Raw genomic sequence first — 19,247 nt, 5'->3', positions numbered from 1 at the left:
ATAAATAAATTCTTCGGACCCATTGATCTCCAAATACGTCGACGTTTAAGAGTTAGTGCGACGAGAAACAAAAGAGTCACCAAGAAGAACAACAGAGACATCTACGTGAGGAGTGTTTCTAATGCGCGTCGTAAGTTGCACTTCTACCTTTCGCACAAAAGAGCTCAACGCTTTGTAAATTATTCATTAAAGATCGACGTCGTTTGGGATTGTTCTTTACCAAGTTTGTGCAAATGGATACATGTGGTTCGGGCTAGCCTTGAAGCTAGAGAAGATTGTGGTTTGTTGAGCTAAGGTTGAGGCAAAGGAAATTTCCCGCCCTTCTTTTGTTTTCAGTTTCGAAGTAGCCTTTCGGTGACCGGACTCGTTGAGTACTGAGCTGAGTGATGAATTCTTGGGGCGGCCCGGGGGAAATCTCCCCCTGAAAATTATAAAGTCCCTCCGAAAATTTCAGTAACCAGGCATTCGGACAAAAGCTAAGAATTTTGACAACTATGTTCACTTGGCTTTCTTTCAATAACTTTAATTTAACATAGAACGTATTTTTCTGGCGTTTTTTTTCGTAGTAATTCACCCCCTTCCCTTTGTAATTAAAAGTCGAAATAATGAAAGAATTTAAATTATCGTCCGTTTTGATAACTGCTAAATTAAGAAATAGGTACGCTTCAAGCTTGTGTGAAGGTTTCAACTGAAGAGGACGAGGAACCACAGAAAGTTTCATTCTTAAAATGACAGCAAAATTAAACTTATTTGCACTTCATTTAATTTAATTAAATATCAGAAGTAAATTGTTCCGCGAGAAGCATGTCCTTTGGGACCAAACTTGTCCACAATTTAAAGACAAAAGCCAACAGGACACTTCCGCTATAATTAGCTCTTGGTCTTCTCTTTTGCGCCAAAATGACACATGCTGCCGCAGCGAGTACAAGTTCCTCCACACTCAACATCTTGCAGCCAAAATTTTAACAAAAGTTATTAACAAAAATATAATCAAACTAGTGTTCTGGTTACTAACATTTGTTGACAAGTTCTGTTGCTAACCGTGTTGGTAACAAAAAGTTGATAACATTTGAGGCGTTGCGGATACGAAGGGCGAACTCAACAAAAGTACATTTTGAGGAAAATGTGTTTCAAGTTGTGAGGCACGGGACAAACTCAACCAAAAGCTTTGGAAATCACGCAGGGAACTTTCCGATCTACTCTTACCAAGTTTTTGTGGAGTTCACACTGTCCCTGACAACTTGAAACGCATTTCCCTCACAATGTGAGTTTGTTGAGTTAGCCCTTCGTATCCGCAACTCCTCATTTGTTGGTAACATTCGGTGCAAACGCGGCCCTAGGCCTTAGCATTTGTTTTTTGCAAATGTTTTCCACGCAGGATCTGATCCGAAATATGGCTGCGGAGCGTGATTTAGCGTAATGAATTGTGGGGGGGGGGAGTTGTTCGCTGAATATCATTCATTATGCCAGAAATTAGAACTTGTTTGTGTTACCTTTGCACATGGATATCAGTGACAGATGACATAAAATAGATTATCCTGCCTTGTTACGCAAGATCAAGATCAGTATACGAGCTCTGACTCCGAAGGACGAAGGTTACAAAGATATAGTGTTGTGCGAGTCCATAGGTATTGCGAAGTTAAATGCCATATAATGTCGGCATTGCACACCGGGGTACCGGAAACTTCGAACAGATATTTTTGTTTCCTGGGTTCTTCGAGACATTTATTAGTATAGTTTTTATAACTTAATTTAAGATTTGATTTGATAATCTTATTTCCAGGGTAGTAGTGGGGGTTATGGGAAATCCGACTTATGATTCAATATTTTAGCCTTTGTTGTGCAAATAATTTGATACCAATACTTCGAAAGAAGTTACTGAAACATTTTCAAACACCACACACCAGTTAATGAACAATTTCACGCAGTATATTGTAGTTTGGTGAAAGTTTTCACTGGTTTGAAATTTTGCGTTGGGTTCTTACTTGAAGAGCAAAATCAACACGTATACGTGTATATCTATGTCATATCAGTAAGTTTACTTTTAATATACTTATTCATTTATTTCCTAGATATTAACGAATGCAGAATGAGGAATGGGGGTTGCGTACATGTCTGTGAAAACATCCCAGGCTCCTACACATGCAGCTGCTTGCCAGGATTTATCATGGATCCCAGCGACATGCACAATTGTCTAGACGTCGACGAATGCAAATTCAATCACGGATGCCAACATGGCTGTGTCAACACAATGGGCAGCTACGAATGCAGGTGCAGGGATGGCTACAGCCTTGGACTGGACAGGAAAAGTTGCATAGGTGAGTGAGTGTTGGCATTGCACTAGAATAAAAGAGCATAGTCATGCAAGTAAATTGCTATTTTTAATTTTAATGAAGTCGCCAAGCTGGTCTTTGCAGATAACTGGTTTCCGAAGCTTTGGCAGCCATTCCTAATTCTGCTTTTCGCTCAAATCGAGTTTATAATGAAATTCTGTATTGTTTGCTTTGTCTTTGTGTAAAATTAGGTTTCATTTATATGAAGCCTGTGTAATATTTAATGTCGTATGATATTTGTTCAAATTTCTAGCTGAGAAATCCACCTTGGGCAGAAGCCTATGCATATCGTACACGATTCAAGAGACTTGAACAAGAAAGAAAAAAATATGTCATATTCATGTCATTGGACAACGTCCATAATGATGGACAATGTTTAAAGGGGTTGATAGGAGCAGTGGTCAGAAGTAGCGAGCTACTTGTAGCGTCGCTACTGTAGCTAGCTACAATATTTGTAGCTGTAGCTGTAGCGACGCTACATTTTGAAAATTGTAGTTGTAGCGGTAGCGAAGCTACAAAATTCCTGTAGTTGTAGCGAAGATTTCGCTACAGCTACATTTTTTCTCAGCATTTTGAGATGAATTTTGAATGTGACAACAGCGTCAGAAAAAATCGACAATAACCCTTAATTTTGCAGGAGGTTCATAAAGACAGGAGATACAGATTATCTAGACTGTAGATTATAGATATCTGCGTAATTTATTTAATTAGTATCTGAATAATTCAGATATCCAGATAACTAACTGACATATATGAATATATTCCTGCTAACAGCTACGTTTTTAGCTGCATCGCTATTTTGGGGAGAAACATGCCTCGTTTGCTGCAGCACTGGAAAAAAGTGCCTCGTTTGCGTCACCCCCGGAACAAATCCTGTGGATATCCATGGTGTAAGAGACACCAAAATGTCATTAATTGCTGTGTAAGACGCAACTTGCAGTGCAGAAACGAGCGATGGATTTTCCACTGCACTGACAAGGGAATAGTGCCAGCAATAAATGGCTCAGTACGTTAACAGCATTGATCATCGTCAATATATAGGATCTCGCCAGCAATAAATTATTGTTACAAGAATGATAAGAGTTTCTGGAATTACAATTATTTTCGCGATAGTATTTGTTCACAAATTTTAAAATTACAATACGTTTAGAACACTCAGGTTTACACGACAGTTTCCTCAATCATTTTATCATATTGCAAAAAAATGTATGTTTCCTGCAGAAACAACAATTTTCTTTAGTTAATTGATTGATTGATTGATTTGGTGTTTTAAGTCCACTTTATGCACGGTAAGGTTAATCGGACTGGACCTACAGTTTAAAGTGGGATCCGAACCACTATGTGCCTCCACCGGGTATCGAACCCAGGACCCCTTGAATACAAGGCGATGACGCTTCCACTGCTCCATCGGGGAGGTCTTTCTTTAGTTAATATACATAGTTGTCAAATTTATATATTTCTCCCACTTTTGCGTCACTTTTCTGTAACTTTTGCTAATCATGACATCATCATCCTTCGCCGTTTCCTGCCTCTGGCTGGGTCGGCATAGAAGTCAAGCCTCTCCATTTTTCTGGTCTCCCACCACTCCTCTCTTTCCACAGTGTTCCAATCTTGTCCTCTTCTCCTAACACTCTCCACTATCTGCTCTTTCCACTGACATCTTGGTCTCCCCCTTGGCCTTATTCCCACTCTTTGTGCATTGTAAGCTCTTACTGGAAGTCTTTCTGCATCCATCCTCTTCATGTGTCCGAACCACCTTATCTGTGCCTGATCTATCCTGTCATGAAGCTTCACCTCACCCACTGTCTGTCGGATCTCCTCATTCCTTATTCTATTCCTTCTAGTCTTCCTCAAAAAACTCCTTAAAAATTTAATCTTCACTGCCTGCATCTTTTCTTTGTCTCTCTACGGCATTGTCCAAGTCTCTGCTCCATATGTAATTATTGACACATAGTATGTGTTATATATTACCTTCTTGCATTTCATAGGTACATCCCTGTTCCATATTAATCTTCGAACGCTTTGATATAGTCCACCATCCATTTATCCTCTTCGGTTTACCTCCTCACCTATTCTTCCACTTCTCTCAATTATGACAATGAAGGATGAATGGTTTATTTAATTATTCTCTTATCTATAGTCGCTTTCTGCCACTTTCGGCTAATTGTGAGAACGAGGAAGAATGATGAATGATGAGCAGTGTGGGGAATGGAGAATCTCATCCTCCCAACTTGGCGTTTTTCCTAGTTTTCGTTTTGAGTCCATTTTATGCATAGATAAGCTGATCGAGACTGGATCCTAACCACCATGTGCCTCCGCTGGGTATCGAACCTGGGACCCTTTTGTAGTCAAAGGGCTCCAGGTACTTTTCATTCAAAATGCTGACTTCATATCAGTCTATAAAAAATGAAATATTTATTCTAAAGAAAAATATGTTGATGTGAACATAAATACGTAATCCTACCAAATTTTATTTGTGTATAGTTGTAATCATTAATTTGGGTAACACCCTAATTGCAATATTCATATATCAAATTTGAATTGATATGCCACTTGCATTGGTATGGTATTCTCAAAAACTATAGTAAAAATAAGTAACTGAAGTAACACTGCTATCAAAATTATCGAATGACTGGAATCATGATAATAAATAACAGAATCTATTTACCAGTATATAGTAGGGGATTTTTTTAATACCCATATGGTTGTTTTCATTTTTTTATGCAGAAGTAGCGCAAAAAGTAGCGAAGTAGCGAGTAGTGAACAGGAGTAGCGTAGCGAGCTACTTTTTGGTAAATGTAGTTGTAGCTGTAGCGAAGCTACATTTTGGAAGAGTAGCTGTAGCTGTAGCGAAGCTACTTTTAAAATGTAGCGTTCTGATCACTGGATAGGAGTCAGAACAATCATGGACACTTCTGGGTTGTAACAATCCTACAACCAGTGATGTGCCGTAGACTATAAGTTTACGTCTACATGCGTTGTCTACACGTAATCTACGCGTAGATTACATTGGTTGTAGTTTACATAGACTACGTGGACAATCTAAAGTGCATTAAAATTAATTTTCAAGGGTTTCATGAAAAGAAAGTGACATTTTCAACTGTATTGGTTCCTAACGAAATGAAAAGAATCCTATTTACAACATAATTTCTCTTCTCTTCTATTATCAACTATGGAAGGAGATAAATGGTATGCAAAAAACAACAGATGGCAGTCGTGAGGCAAGAGTGGTCTTTTTCCCATAAAATACTAGAATCCTTCCTATATTACGTTTCTTCCTAGGTGAGAAATTGTTCGAATTTGGAAGAAAGAGTATGAAAAGTTCTCCTCAGACATCAGCAACTGATACACAGTATAATTTTCTTTTAATTCCATGGCGCCCTTTGCTAAGTTATCACCTTTCGCCATATTGTTTACATAGATTACGTAATCTACGTGTATAAAATAGTCTACGTGTAGAATGTAGACTATCGTTGTTTACGCGTAGACGCACATCACTGCCTACAACCCAGAATTGTCCATGATTGTACATGTTGTAACATGTGCAAATATGGAGAATGGTGTCTTCTCTTTGGAAAGTGTAAGCATTGCAACTTTTACCGATCCAGTTGAGGGTCTCCCCAATGATGTAATGGTAATGCTTTCTCCCAGTGGGGCGGTTGGGTTCCAAAACGAAGGCGTGGGGGGACGACAGTTTACTTTATAAGATTTAGCATAGTGGCGGGGGGAGGGGGGGCAAAAGTGGCAAAAAGTGTGGAGAAGGAAACTGCCTCTCCTAATCGCCGCCACTGCTTTCTCCTAATCAAGAGGTTCCATGTTCGACACATTACATAGTGGTTTGGATCCCAATTTGTACTGTAGGTCAAGTTCCATTTAGACTATCGGAGCATAAATGGAATTAAAAACTTAACCAATCTGGTTCAATGGAGGGAATGGGCTGATGGTGGTGGGTGACATTGTGACTACCCAACTGTCATAGCTTGTTGCCAGAAGACATGCTTTTGCATTTACAAGTTTACAAGATCACAAGCTAGATTCCTGTGTGAGTGAGTTTGAGTTTTTTTAAGTCCAATTTATGCACAGAAGGCTAATCGGGACTGGATCTTCAGTTTTGTGATCCAAAGTATTATGTGCCTCCACCTGATATCGAACCTTAGGTCCCTTGATTAGTTCCTGTTTGAAATAGGGGTATTACGTACCTATTGAATACTAACATTAACAATTGGCATCACAAGCAGGGGTGATTCCTCCATGTAGAAAGTGAGGAACTTCCTACAGCTCATTTATATTTGCTTCTAGTTCTCTACTTTTTAGGAGTTTAATAATAATGCGCGTTTTAAAATTATTAGAGGAATGTGTATATATAATTGATTAGGTTAGCTACTGTCAAGAATTGACTGCTGTCGCTCGCTCCAGTCGCAACCCAAAGACGATGGACACACAGGCTTGGCTACCCCGCCTGAGGAACCTCGCTGGGAGCACTACAAACGGGTGAGAAGTGGAAAAGGGGCAGGGGGTAGGTTGCGGTTTTAAAGCAACCAGCGAGGAAGCATAGAGAGTTTCCTCAATCAGTGATGCCAACCCAAGCAAGATGGAACTAAACCTAGCACAGTGTGATCTTTTTGCATAATGGTAAAATCCAGCACAATCTGCAAACGTAAGTTTCTGGGAGAGGAAAATCTAATTCAAAGGAATATGTTTTCAGGAAATAAAAATAAAATTGTATCCAAATCTAATTTCTACTTCACCAGCTGACATGTTGCAAATAAAAGGGATTACCTACACATGGACAAATTTTTACAACCATGCCACGATCCATCCTCTTATTTTTTCTCTATCCTGCCCGATTTTGTTCGTGGGGAAATTTTATGGCAGGAAATCAGTAGATGGTTGGGGGTAAACAAACAATTTTCCCAAACCTATTAAAGTTCTATGCTGAATCCATTTCGTTTGTTGAGCCATTGTACACAATTTTGTGAGGAAATTAACAATATTACAAAACTGTAGTGATTAATAAGTAACTCAAGTTCAAAACTCGAAAAGTAGACAACGATAGTCTACATTCTACACGTAGACTATTTTATACACGTAGATTATGTAATCTATGTAAACAACATGGCGAAAGGTGATAACTTAGCAAAGAGCGCCGTAGAATTAAAAGAAAATTATACTGCGTATCAGTATATCAGCTGATGTGTGAGGAGAACTTTTCATACTCTTTCTTTCAAATTCGAACAATTTCTCACCTAGGAAGAAACGTAATATAGGAAGGATTCTAGTATTTTATGGGAAAAAGACCACTCTTGCCTCACGACTGCCATCTGTTGTTGTTTTTTGCATACCATTTATCTCCTTCCATAGTTGATAATAGAAGAGAAGAGAAATTCTGTTGTAAATAGGGTTCTTTTCATTTCGTTAGGAACCAATATAGTTAAAAATGTCACTTTCATTTCATGAAACCCTTGAAAATTAATTTTAATGCACTTTAGATTGTCTACGTAGTCTATGTAAACTACAACCCAATGTAATCTACACGTAGATTACGTGTAGACAATGCATGTAGACGTAAACTTATAGTCTATGGCACATTACTGCCTGCAGCTCACATTATAAATGCAATGGATAGTACAAGCGACACGTGTGATTGTAATTGAACGTATTTTTCAAACCTTTTGCGTTTTACCATAACTTCTTCAAACACCCCAAAAAAGGCACAAGTCGGTACTGATCACAAATACTGGAACACTATTAGGTTATCATAAAACAAAGATAACACCATTTTTGAAACACCCTTTTTCCTTTGGTTGTAGTTTGGTGCCTCAGTTATATTGTTTGGGAAGTCCTCCCTCCCTCCCTCCCTCCCTAATATATGTCTAATATATTTTATTTACTTTCAGGGAATACACTCTGCTCACGGCACAAGTGTCAACACAGATGTGAACTAAGTGTTCATGGAAATCCAATTTGCTCCTGTGCGGAAGGTTATTTTCTCAACTCCACGGACTTAAAATCCTGCATAAGAACCTGCCAGGTTGGGAATGGAGGCTGTCAGCACAGGTGTCTTAATACAATTACAGGTCCGCTGTGCACTTGTCAGCATAAATATTTACTTGGTCTGGACGGAAGAACTTGCTCAGGTTAGTACCATGAAGTTATTCCTCATATTTCAACATTCCTTTTAACTACATACAGTAAAACCTCCTTAATCTGAACCCCGATAAGCCAAACTTCGCTTAATCCGGACAGGCAAAGGCAAAAAATAAAAAATAAAAGCAGAGTTCAAGGTTTTAAATGTGGCTAGAAGTCAACAAGAGAACTTCCCAAAGAAAAGACAGTCAATCACTGATGAAATCCTGTTTTCCGCAGACATTGTACTGTACTGTCGTAGTGTATTTAGGCCTATGCCCTTTAAATACATCATAATAAACATAGTTTTAATGCACTTTCTACTGTTCTTTTAGGTTATTTCAGTTATTTCGGACTTTCGTTAAACCGGTCAACCCCCCCCCCATTAATCCAGATTAACAAGGTTTTACTGTATATCCGTTGTCGCTTTGCTTATAGAAAGATATGTACAATGGTATGCACAGAGTATGAAACTTTAAGAAAGCACAAATTGTATGCTGATAATATAATTTTGGCATAAAAATAGTGCCAACCCCATGGTAGAGTGCTTAGCACAGTACGCTAAGACTCCAGGAATCCTGGGATTGGATCCTAGCCTGGGCATGGATATTATTTGTGAGTGCCCCTTAATCAATTTTATCATATCATCACTCATCCTCATGGTAGTGATTAGACTATCCTGGCATAAAAATGATACTAAAAACTAAAAATCAATCAAGAATAAAAATACCTGCATCTAACCCATAGGCGTAGCTAGAACTTTATATTTGGGTGTGCACAAAGAAAAAAAATGAGGTCTTGTACCTTTTTAAAAGCATATTTTGCAACACAATCACTTGGCTCTTTAACTGCACTGATGTTTGTAAAGGAATATAAATTCACTAAATGACAGTGTTGAAAATTTCTGAATAGGCTATATGTAGTAGAAAAAATCAAATTGCATAGAAATTACACACACACAAAATGTTCATAAATGTTACAAACAAATACATCAAAATACACGTCATCTATAACAAGAGACGTCTGGCAAAAGGTACAATGTTCTTAAACTCATCAAGAACTTCATTTACATCAATAGACGAAGCTTTTTCCTGTTCCACAAATAGCAAGAGCAGGGCTTCCAATCTATCCTGCTTCTGAGTTGCTCTTAATTTAGTTTTAACTTGGGTAAGCTTGGAGAAAGCTCTCTCACACGTGCAGCTTGTGACAGGTATAGAAGAAAGGCGGTGCAGTACAGAGTAGAATGCAGTAAATATCTTCTTTCTCCAATGACATCAAAAAATCGAAAAACTATAGACACTCGATTCATCAGCGATAATGCAAACGTTTGTACCAAGTAATGACATTTTCAACTTCTTACAAACTGCCGCTTATTTTCTCTCTTATTGAAATATCTGTATTTAATTCTCTTTGATAAAGCAGCCCATTAGGGTGTGCCCAGGCACACCCGGCACACCCCGTAGCTACGCCTATGATCTAACCCTTAAACAGAAACATCGGTCTTTGAGACCTTTAGTGTTTTGTAGTTCTACAGTGTGGCAACACTGATCGAGCTTTGTCTCCCCCCTCCACAGTACCTTATTATCAACCGCTTGCATACACTCTGCACATGTTACTGCTCAGTTTGTGACTGTTTGTTACGAGAGACTTATTGTTGTTTGAAACCGTGCAGGTCTAATGGACCGGGTGTTTTGCATTACGTATTCAGTGCCAAGGTGTGTAAGACCGGATGTTTCGTATTGTGTACTCTTCATAGTTTTCCATTTTCATTTTGGTGCATTTCGTTATGGATATTCCGTCAACAAGTAGTGGTAAATCATCATAATCATCACGACCTTCATGGAATCAGAGGCTACATTTCAATTATACAGATTTTGAGAAGAAAATTTCGGAGTGGATGTTGGAGAGCGATGGTGATTTTGAAGAGGAAATTGATATGACTGATGCAGATCCCGACTTTGTAATGCGAGATGAAGAACACAAATACAGTAGTGATGATGACGACCATGACGATATTTTGGAAGGTGAACAAGAAATCACTGTGGACAATTCACATGGTGAAGATGATGCAACACCCCAGTTTTTCATTGGAAAAAGGAAAGGAGATTTCCAATGGCAAGAACAGGAGCCACCTAGAAATAGGAGGACTCCAAGTCATAACATAATCCGAAAACTACCTGGGCTGACTAGAAAGGCCTTTCAAATGGGAAACCCAAACATAAGAGAAATTTGGGAGTGTTTGTTCAATAAGAAAATGATCGATGACATTGTGTTGTACACAAATGTGAAACTCCAGTCGGCCAGAACCAAACTCTCAACAAATCCGTCAAACTACCAAAATGCAGACTCAGTCGAGATATATGCCATGATCAGTTTACTAATGTACACATCAATTTTCAAATCGGGTCAAGAGAATATGCTCTCACTTTTTGAAAAGGGCTTGACAGGAAGATCCATATTTAGAGCAACTATGCCCATGAAGAGTTTCGAAATATTGATTAAAAAATGTAATAACAAATATTAAAAAATAAGGTCTCTCAGACTGGATGTTTCTAATTATGAAGTAAAGACCTATGTTTCTGTTGAGAGGTTAAAGTGGCTTAAATTTCAGTACCGATAATTATATAAACAGTGCCTAATGCAAGTAATAATTACTTTGTCAAAACAGCTGCTTTAACTAGTTACTTTTTAAATAACTGTAGCCATAACACAGTTACTTTTCTATGAATATTTGTATTTGTAAGTATTTTCTTTATTTTACATTGCTTTTCTGCCTCTTTTGGCTAATTATGATGATGAGAATGAATGATGATAGGTGAAATTGATAAAGGGACACTCACAAGTAATACCCATGCAATTAAACCTTGGGACTTCCGTGGCATGATCAACACTTTACACTACTTTTCTCTAACAAAACTATTAAAAATAGTACAGAATTGAGCAGCTCGGGAGTAAAACTTGTTAACCCACACTCCATTTAAAATTGGATTCAACACAGTCTAAAGTTGCTGTACAATAGCGAATGAAGTTCCTTCACTATCCGCTGATAGCCAGAAATACCTGGGTACTTAGGCCACAATGCAATGGACGAATTTTCACCAGCGTTTTCCCGGTTTTATATTGTGTGTGTTATTGTAGTTCTCTGCTGGGATCTTCAATATAAATGGAGATCTATAACTATTGTTTAATATCATTTACTGATAATATACAAGGATGTACATATGCACATAGATACTACGTCTCAAGTCAACCATTCCATGATGTCACAGACTACTAATTCCCAATTCCCACATAATGTGTGCACTGTGGCCATGGGGCCGCTAGGAATTTTGGCAGGAAGGGGCAAACTCAGGGAAAAGCACGTACGTTTCATTTATGAAATACTAAACATAAAGCTAAATACATGAACACATTATAAAAATATGAGGAGAGCAATTACCACTTTCTTCACTTTTAAAAAGGCTACACAACACAGAGATTCCCGGAACAACATTTGGAGATTCCTCGGCTCTCTGCCAAATAAGTCAGTCACTGTCCAAAGAAAGTTTGGACCACTTTGCACTTTTAGTACTTTTAGTTGGTGAACGCTTAACATACACAATCCTGAAAGTTGATCACCATGTCTTCACGTGTTTCATTGTGCTGAAAGATTTCTCGATAGAGCATATTTGTAGCCAGTGAAGTCGCTGTATTTAGCTACAGAAGGATACTTTGAAGCGGTATGAATCACATTTCCGAATGTTAACGACGTGAGGGAATCTTTGTTTGCATTGGTCCACTTAAGAAAACAGCTTGTAGCCTCACCATCCAGGTTATCGAGTATATAGGAATACACAGTTGTCAATTTTGTTACCAACTTGCTGTACCCATTGACAATAGTCTGGAGTATTTTCAGATGAAAATGAAGAGTTCACAACAATGCTAGTTCTTGTATGAAACTCATAGATCCAAGGCAGCAATAAGTGAATCGAGGTATGGCACAAATATTTGCCAATGAAAGTATCCTTCTACACTTTATGAAGGCTAATTTTCACAATACTGTATGTTATGAAGTGCAGCCCGGTCGTGTTGGACCACATCAATGTGCTCATCGAACGTACACCTCTGCAAAATTGCTGTTGGCATTTTCCCTGTCTTGCAAAATCAAGAACGAACATTCAGGATAAAGCCAGGGAGGGGCAATTCCCCCCCCCCTCATTGCCCTTATGTGGTGACACCTATGACTGGGGCCAGTTCACAACACTTGTAAAGTTTTACTCATGAGTTGCTCAATTACAGTCTTCATTTATTAAATGTTGATGGAAAATGAAAAACCATACACAATAAAAGAAGAGACATGATACTTAATGTTATTGAATATTTTGACAATAAAGCAAGGGAAGGAAATTACAACATGGGAACACTCAGCCACAAGTGAGAGAAGAAACCAGATGGTCTTTTGTTTCACCAAAAATGGAATACTGCTCTCCGATCCAGTCTATGGCATGCCCCTCAAACTTAGACTAAATTCCATCCACAAAATACTTGCAAAAGTCCATTCTTCTGAAGATGTTAAATATCCATACTCCTCACGAGAGACATAATCCAAACTCCTCATGAGAGACATAGACTGGCAGACCATATATTCCTGCATAAAATAGTGAATGGCAACATCAGAAGTGACCGCCTTCTTCAGGAAATCCCCTTTTGAGTGCCGCCCCGCTCAATAAGAAGCACTCAACTTTTCGCTTCTCAGAAACCAAGACTGTGCATCATCCAGCTTTCTATGTTCCATTGACTGCCCAGCCAATATAATAATCTAAGAAGCCAAATAGACATTTTTGAAAATCTGGCATGTTTCAGAAGACTGTTAACTAAAAGTACGTAAGTTTCTTAACCACATGTAATTTTATATTACGTTATTATATTTGTTGTTTTATCTTATTATTTTTGTCATTATTTTCTGTTGTTAATACGTTCCACCTGTAAAATGGCTAACGCTGTGTTTGAAATCTTCTGTTAGATAAATAAATAAAGTTAATGAAAATGTATTTAAACTTTATGTGGTTATCAATAAAGGAACATCCTTCTTACAGTTCTTGCATGCAAAAACAGTCTACGAGTTATGTTTTTTCTAGAATAAAGTAACTGTAAGCTTAAGTTAGTTATTTTAAAGCAACAGTTGCTGAGTTACATTTCAAATTGAGTAACTGTAATTGTAACTCAGCTACCATTTGATGAAAGTAACTTTTACTGCAACTTCATTACTCTTAAGAAGTAAGTAAACAAGCATTGATTAATTGTCTTTTATTGCATTGGTTGATGGATAAAAACTTCAGAATACTGATACAAAGTCATAATAACAATTACTACAATGTTGGTATAAAAGTTAAATTACTTTGATGTTAAATTCATGGTAATAAGTCTTATGTCAGATTATGACGACAGAATTTGTTGATATATGAAAAATTTCTATTGTTACTGTGTGTAAATCTTCCTTTATTTTTAGCTTCTTGTATGGTAAATAATGGTGGTTGCCATAAACGCTGCACAAACACAGATGTTGGAGTTGAGTGTAGTTGTCCAAATGGCTATGTATTGAATCCAGATGGAAGAACTTGTGCAGGTAATGACTTCCTTTTAAGCTATCCTAAATTATTATATTATAAACTGAAGTTAGATTTTTTTGTGCCTTTTCACACCAGAGGAAATCGAATCGGTGAGACCAAGAAGGGAAAGATTCCACTTTTTGAACAAAATGGGCTGAATACTCTGAACACACATCAGAGCTAAAATAAAGGTTTTAAAAACAAACCACTTATGGAATATTGTTACTATGGTTATGATGAATAAGTTTGTAATTGTAAGTTTCTTCATCCGGCTTTTAGTTTTGGTTGCTATGAGGTTTTTTTTTTATTTCCCTGAAGTAAGGTCGAGTGGAATCTTTCTCTTCTTTGTCTCACCGATTCAATTATATATTCATGTTAATCATATGCAGATTTGACTGTTATGAATATATATTTGTAACTAGCATCAAATAATATTTTTATTTAACAGGGTTTGACATTTCAATTTTTTTTATGTACGCACTTGTTTAGATAAAGTGGAACATACTTCAACTATCCAACCTTATAAAATGTGCCACTTTATGTACAACTTATACTGAGGCCCATGCACAAAGAATGGAAGAACTCAGTAGATGAAGTTAATGTATTTGTCATGGCTTTTTAAAAATTTCTTGTATTCAAACTCCAGTAGATATTAAATTAATATGAATTCATCGTCATCCTTTGCCGTTTCCTGCCTGTGGCTGTGTCGGCATAGAAGTCAAGCCTCTCCATTTTTTCCTGGTCTTCCATCACTCATCTCTTTCCACAGTGTTCCAATCTTGTCCTCTTCTCCTAACACTCTCCGCTATTTGCTCTTTCCATCGACATCTTGGTCTCCCCTTTGGCCTTGTTCCCACTCCTTGTGCATTGTAAGCTCTTACTGGCAGTCTTCCTGCATCCATCCTCTTCATGTGACCGAACCATCTCATCTGTGCCTGATCTATTCTGTTCTGAAGCTTCACCACCCCCACTGCCTGCCAAATCTCCTCATTCCTTATTCTATCCCTTCTAGTCTTCCCCAATCTCGACTGCCTGCATCTTTCTTTTGTCTCTCTCTGTCATTGTCCAAGTCTCTGCCCCATACATAATTATCGGCACATAGTATGTGTTACCTTCTTGCATTTCATAGGAACATCCCTTTTCCATTTTAATCTTTGAAGGCTTTGATATAGTCCACCACCCATTTGTCCTCTTCTGTTTACCTCCTCATCTATTCTTCCACTTCTCTCAATTATGCTGCCTAGATATTTGAAACTCTCCACTACCCTCAACTCTTCCATGTCCACCTTTATTCTTGGTACATTTCTGGCTCTGTTTCTTGTTGTTATTAGCACTTCACTCTTTCTGCACTGTCATTCCTGCTCTTCTGATTTCCTCATTCCAACTATCAAGCTGTTCTTCTTCACTGTTTGCCCATATTACTAAGTCATCAGCAAACAACAGGGTCTTCAGCTCTTCATCTCCTGTCTTGTTTCTCACCTCTTCATTTATTACATCCATTGTAATTATGAAGAGCAGTGGGGAAAGAGCACTTCCCTGTTTTAGTCCATTACTTATACTGAACCACTCCATTCTTCCCACTGGCATCTTCACACAGCTCTGGTTGGTCTTGTGTGCGCTCTGCACTCTGCACACTATCTCTTCCTCAACTTCTTTCTCTCTTAGAGCCTTCCAAATCTTTGTTCTGTCCATGCTATCTTATGCCTTTCTATATCTAGGAATGCCATAATCAAATCATTTCCATACTCGTAGTGCCTTTCCTGCATTTGCCTAATGGTGAATATCAGGTCTACTGTTGATCTGCCTCTTCTAAATCCATACAATTCCTCTCTTACGTTCATCTCTGTTACTTCCCTTATTCTTTTCTCTAATATTTTCTCATACACCTTTGCTGAGTGGCACATAAGTATTATTCCTCTGTAGTTTTTACATTCCTTTCTGTCACCCTTCTTGAATATGGGAACTATTAGTCCCTTTGTTCAATCTCTTGGCACTTCTCTCTCTTGCCACACTGTTTTCAACACTCTGTACAGCCACTGCACACCAATCTTTCCTGCTCCTAGTATCATTTCCACTTCATCTACTCCAGGTGCTCTACCCCTCGTCATTCTCTTCAGAGCTTCCTCCACTTCTTTCCATGTGAGATTTACTTTTTCCTCCCTCTTTTCTTTTTCCTTCACTTCTTCATGTTTATTTCCTTTCTTCACATTCAGCAATTTCTCGAAATGATTTCTCCACATTCTCCTTGTTTCTTCATCCTCTTCTACAACGTTTCCCCTTTCATCCCTTAGCTTACAGCTGTCTCCTCTTCTCCTTTCTCTCATTAATCTATACAATACTTTCTTGTTTACATCTTCATCTAGCACTTTGGCCCATTCTTCCATCCACTTTCTTCTTTCCTCCTTTAATACTGTTCTTGCATCTTTCTTCTTTTCCACATACTCTTTTCAAGTATGAATTATTGCTTGTTATTAGAAAATATAAGAATTTTATAAATTATGATAATTTTGTAATTCATTCAGTGGATGTCTGACTGGCACTGGCAGCGATTAGGAGGGCAAAGGGCCAGTTGGCCCCCCATACTATCAGCTCTTAATGACAAGCTGGCATGTAAGAAAGAGGTCAATGTAAAAAAACGTTCCCAATGTCATGAAGGCACATTAGGGGATGTGGAGGTAGGGCTCCAAACATTCTCAATCTCTGACATTTTGGAGATGATGTGATCAGCTTTGACTGCCTTTACCTGTAGGGTTGCCCTAAAGTGCTTAATGATTTGAGGCTGGGTGACCCCTGGAGCCGCTTTATGTTGGGACAAGGCTGGAGAAATTCCTACCTTAGATCTCACACACCCTGGGAATCGAATCTAGGTCCCCCATGTGGCAGTCAGACATCCTACCAACTAGACTAGGGCAGCACCAATGTAAGAAAGTATAATAATTTGAGTGTGGGGGGACACTATAGAGTAGTTCGTTAGAGCACCAGTTTTGTCCATCAAAGGTTTGACCCCCTCCAGCAGCAAAATTAAATTGTTCACCTGAACATGAGAGGAGAGATGCACTTGGAAACCATAGTGTTAGAATAGGCATAAGTAATAGAAGTTATAGAAAATGGATAATATGCAATTCACATTGCATGTTAATAAAGAACGTTTGACATGAACATTCAGAGAATTACTGTATGCAATGATTCTGGCCTTAAGAAAAGAATTGTTAGAAATTTATTGCACAAAATAGGTGAGCATGAATTTTCATTAAATTAATTAATTACTGCGATCCCAGTATTCTCATTCAGTAATTTTATTGCTTGAGTGTGAATGAGATACTAATAATGGCATTTTTTAAGTTACCTCATACATGCTTGGATACCCAGACTAGACAGATTTAAAATAACAGGCAAAGTTATCAACTATATTTTGATTCGTTTTTAATATGTCAACCCTGTATGCCACACTTCGGTTTGAATAAATATTTGTACCATTTCTGGTTTTCACATAATTCCAAACTAATTTACTGTTATTCATGTTACTTTCTTCAGTATATCTTTATATCCAGGTTATTTTTATTGTTTTTTTTTCTCTTGTGATGTTTCATCCTAGTTTTCCAGAACTGTTTCAAGCTTACACCAAGATAAAACAAAACAAAACAAAAACAAAAAAAAAACACTAACCATATTATATTATTTTGCATCTAGAAATAGTGAATATGTGAACCTTTAAGAAAAAGAACTTTTGCATTCATAGAAGCTATAACAGAAATGAAATATTCCGGACTCAGTTATCAACTATTGGATCAATAAAATGGCCATAAATTTTATGGATATAATTACATGTATTTATTGGCCAATACCGATAAATTTCCAATTAAGTTCCCCGATTCTTAATTGTTATAATTATATAGGCAATAAAATCTTGATATTGATGAGTTTTTTTTCCCTTTCTTTCCAGATATTGATGAATGCGAGCATGACATTGGATGCTCCTATGAATGTGTTAACAATATTGGAAGTTACGAATGCATTTGTCCTGAAGGATACAAACTGCAGGCAGATGAAAAGTCCTGTCTGGATGTTGATGAGTGCAGCTTAAATAACACATGTGAACACATTTGCCATAATCTTCCTGGGTCTTTTGAATGTGAATGTCACAAAGGATTTCAACTATTTGGAATATCGCATTGCGGAGGTGAGTTGATATTGGACCTGTGAATGGTGGGAAACATTTCCTTAAAATATGTGTTTTGTATAATTATTCAACCAATCAAATTATTTAAAGCCAGCCTCCATGGCCAGTGGTTAACATAATGTGCTATGAAGTCAGAGGTGCCTGGTTTGAAACCTGGGTTTGCTTCATCATCTATTTTGCCAGTTTATGATTTATTTATATACCGGGTGCGTCAAAAAAATGTATACACACTTTGAACTGTCATAGAAAATGTATTTTCCAACCTACAAGGTTAAATTTCTGTGAAAAGAAAGACTACAGTCCAATTTGAAAAATAAGTGTACTTTCTGGTCAAACTGAATGTTCCAAATAGTGGTTAAAGTAAATGTTCAAAATGTTGGCCTTCAGCTTCGATACATTTCGGAGTACGAGTCACAACTGATTCTGTACTTTGCACCAAAGTGTCCAATGGGATTTCTGCACACACTGCTTGAATGTCATCCCAATGTGTGTCCAGGTTACGTGGTTTACGATGGTACACCTCATCTTTTACTGTGGCTGGAGAGCATGCAGGAAACTCGATTGGTCTCCTGCATCCTATCCACTGACCTGGTACATTTTTATCCAGGTATGCTCGCACATACCTATGATAGTGCGGCGGGGTGCCATCTTGTTGGTAATAAAACCTGTCATTACCGTACATTGCACGAATGGCAGGGAAAATGGAATCAGCAAACATTGTTAGGTACTTTTCTCCAGTTACAGTACCTTCAAAATGGAAAGGACCAATGAGTCCCCTAGGAGACAAACCACACCACACATTTACACCAGGCAAATTCACAGCCTTTTCAACAGTAATATGGGGATTATCTTCAGCCCAGTACACACAATTATGCCTATTAACAGTTCCATTAAGTTTAAATTGTGCTTCATCCAACCAAACAATGCCACCCACAAATCCCGGTTCACATGTAACAATCTCCTGAACCCATTCACAAAATTGTACCCTGCAATCTGGGTCATTGTCACCTAGCTGTTGCA

General features: G+C 37.9%; 1 protein-coding gene across 2 annotated transcripts in view; it reads left to right on the top strand.

Annotated features, from left to right (window-relative positions):
- LOC145993736 (signal peptide, CUB and EGF-like domain-containing protein 3) overlaps positions 1 to 19,247 on the top strand; it is a 143,043-nt gene that overhangs the window by 78,435 nt on the left and 45,361 nt on the right. For both annotated transcript variants that reach the window (XM_083129482.1, XM_083129483.1), the window contains 4 exons: positions 2,073 to 2,318; positions 8,231 to 8,470; positions 13,948 to 14,064; positions 17,991 to 18,227. In XM_083129482.1, the coding sequence (XP_082985608.1) occupies positions 2,073 to 2,318; positions 8,231 to 8,470; positions 13,948 to 14,064; positions 17,991 to 18,227 (840 nt within the window). The remainder of the gene's footprint in view (positions 1 to 2,072; positions 2,319 to 8,230; positions 8,471 to 13,947; positions 14,065 to 17,990; positions 18,228 to 19,247) is intronic.

This window comes from Lepisma saccharinum, chromosome 10 (assembly GCF_977018435.1).
Source record: "Lepisma saccharinum chromosome 10, izLepSacc3.1, whole genome shotgun sequence".
NCBI lineage: Eukaryota > Metazoa > Arthropoda > Insecta > Zygentoma > Lepismatidae > Lepisma > Lepisma saccharinum.
Note: the sequence above shows the minus strand (reverse complement) of the source record. Positions and strands in the feature narration are given on the sequence as shown.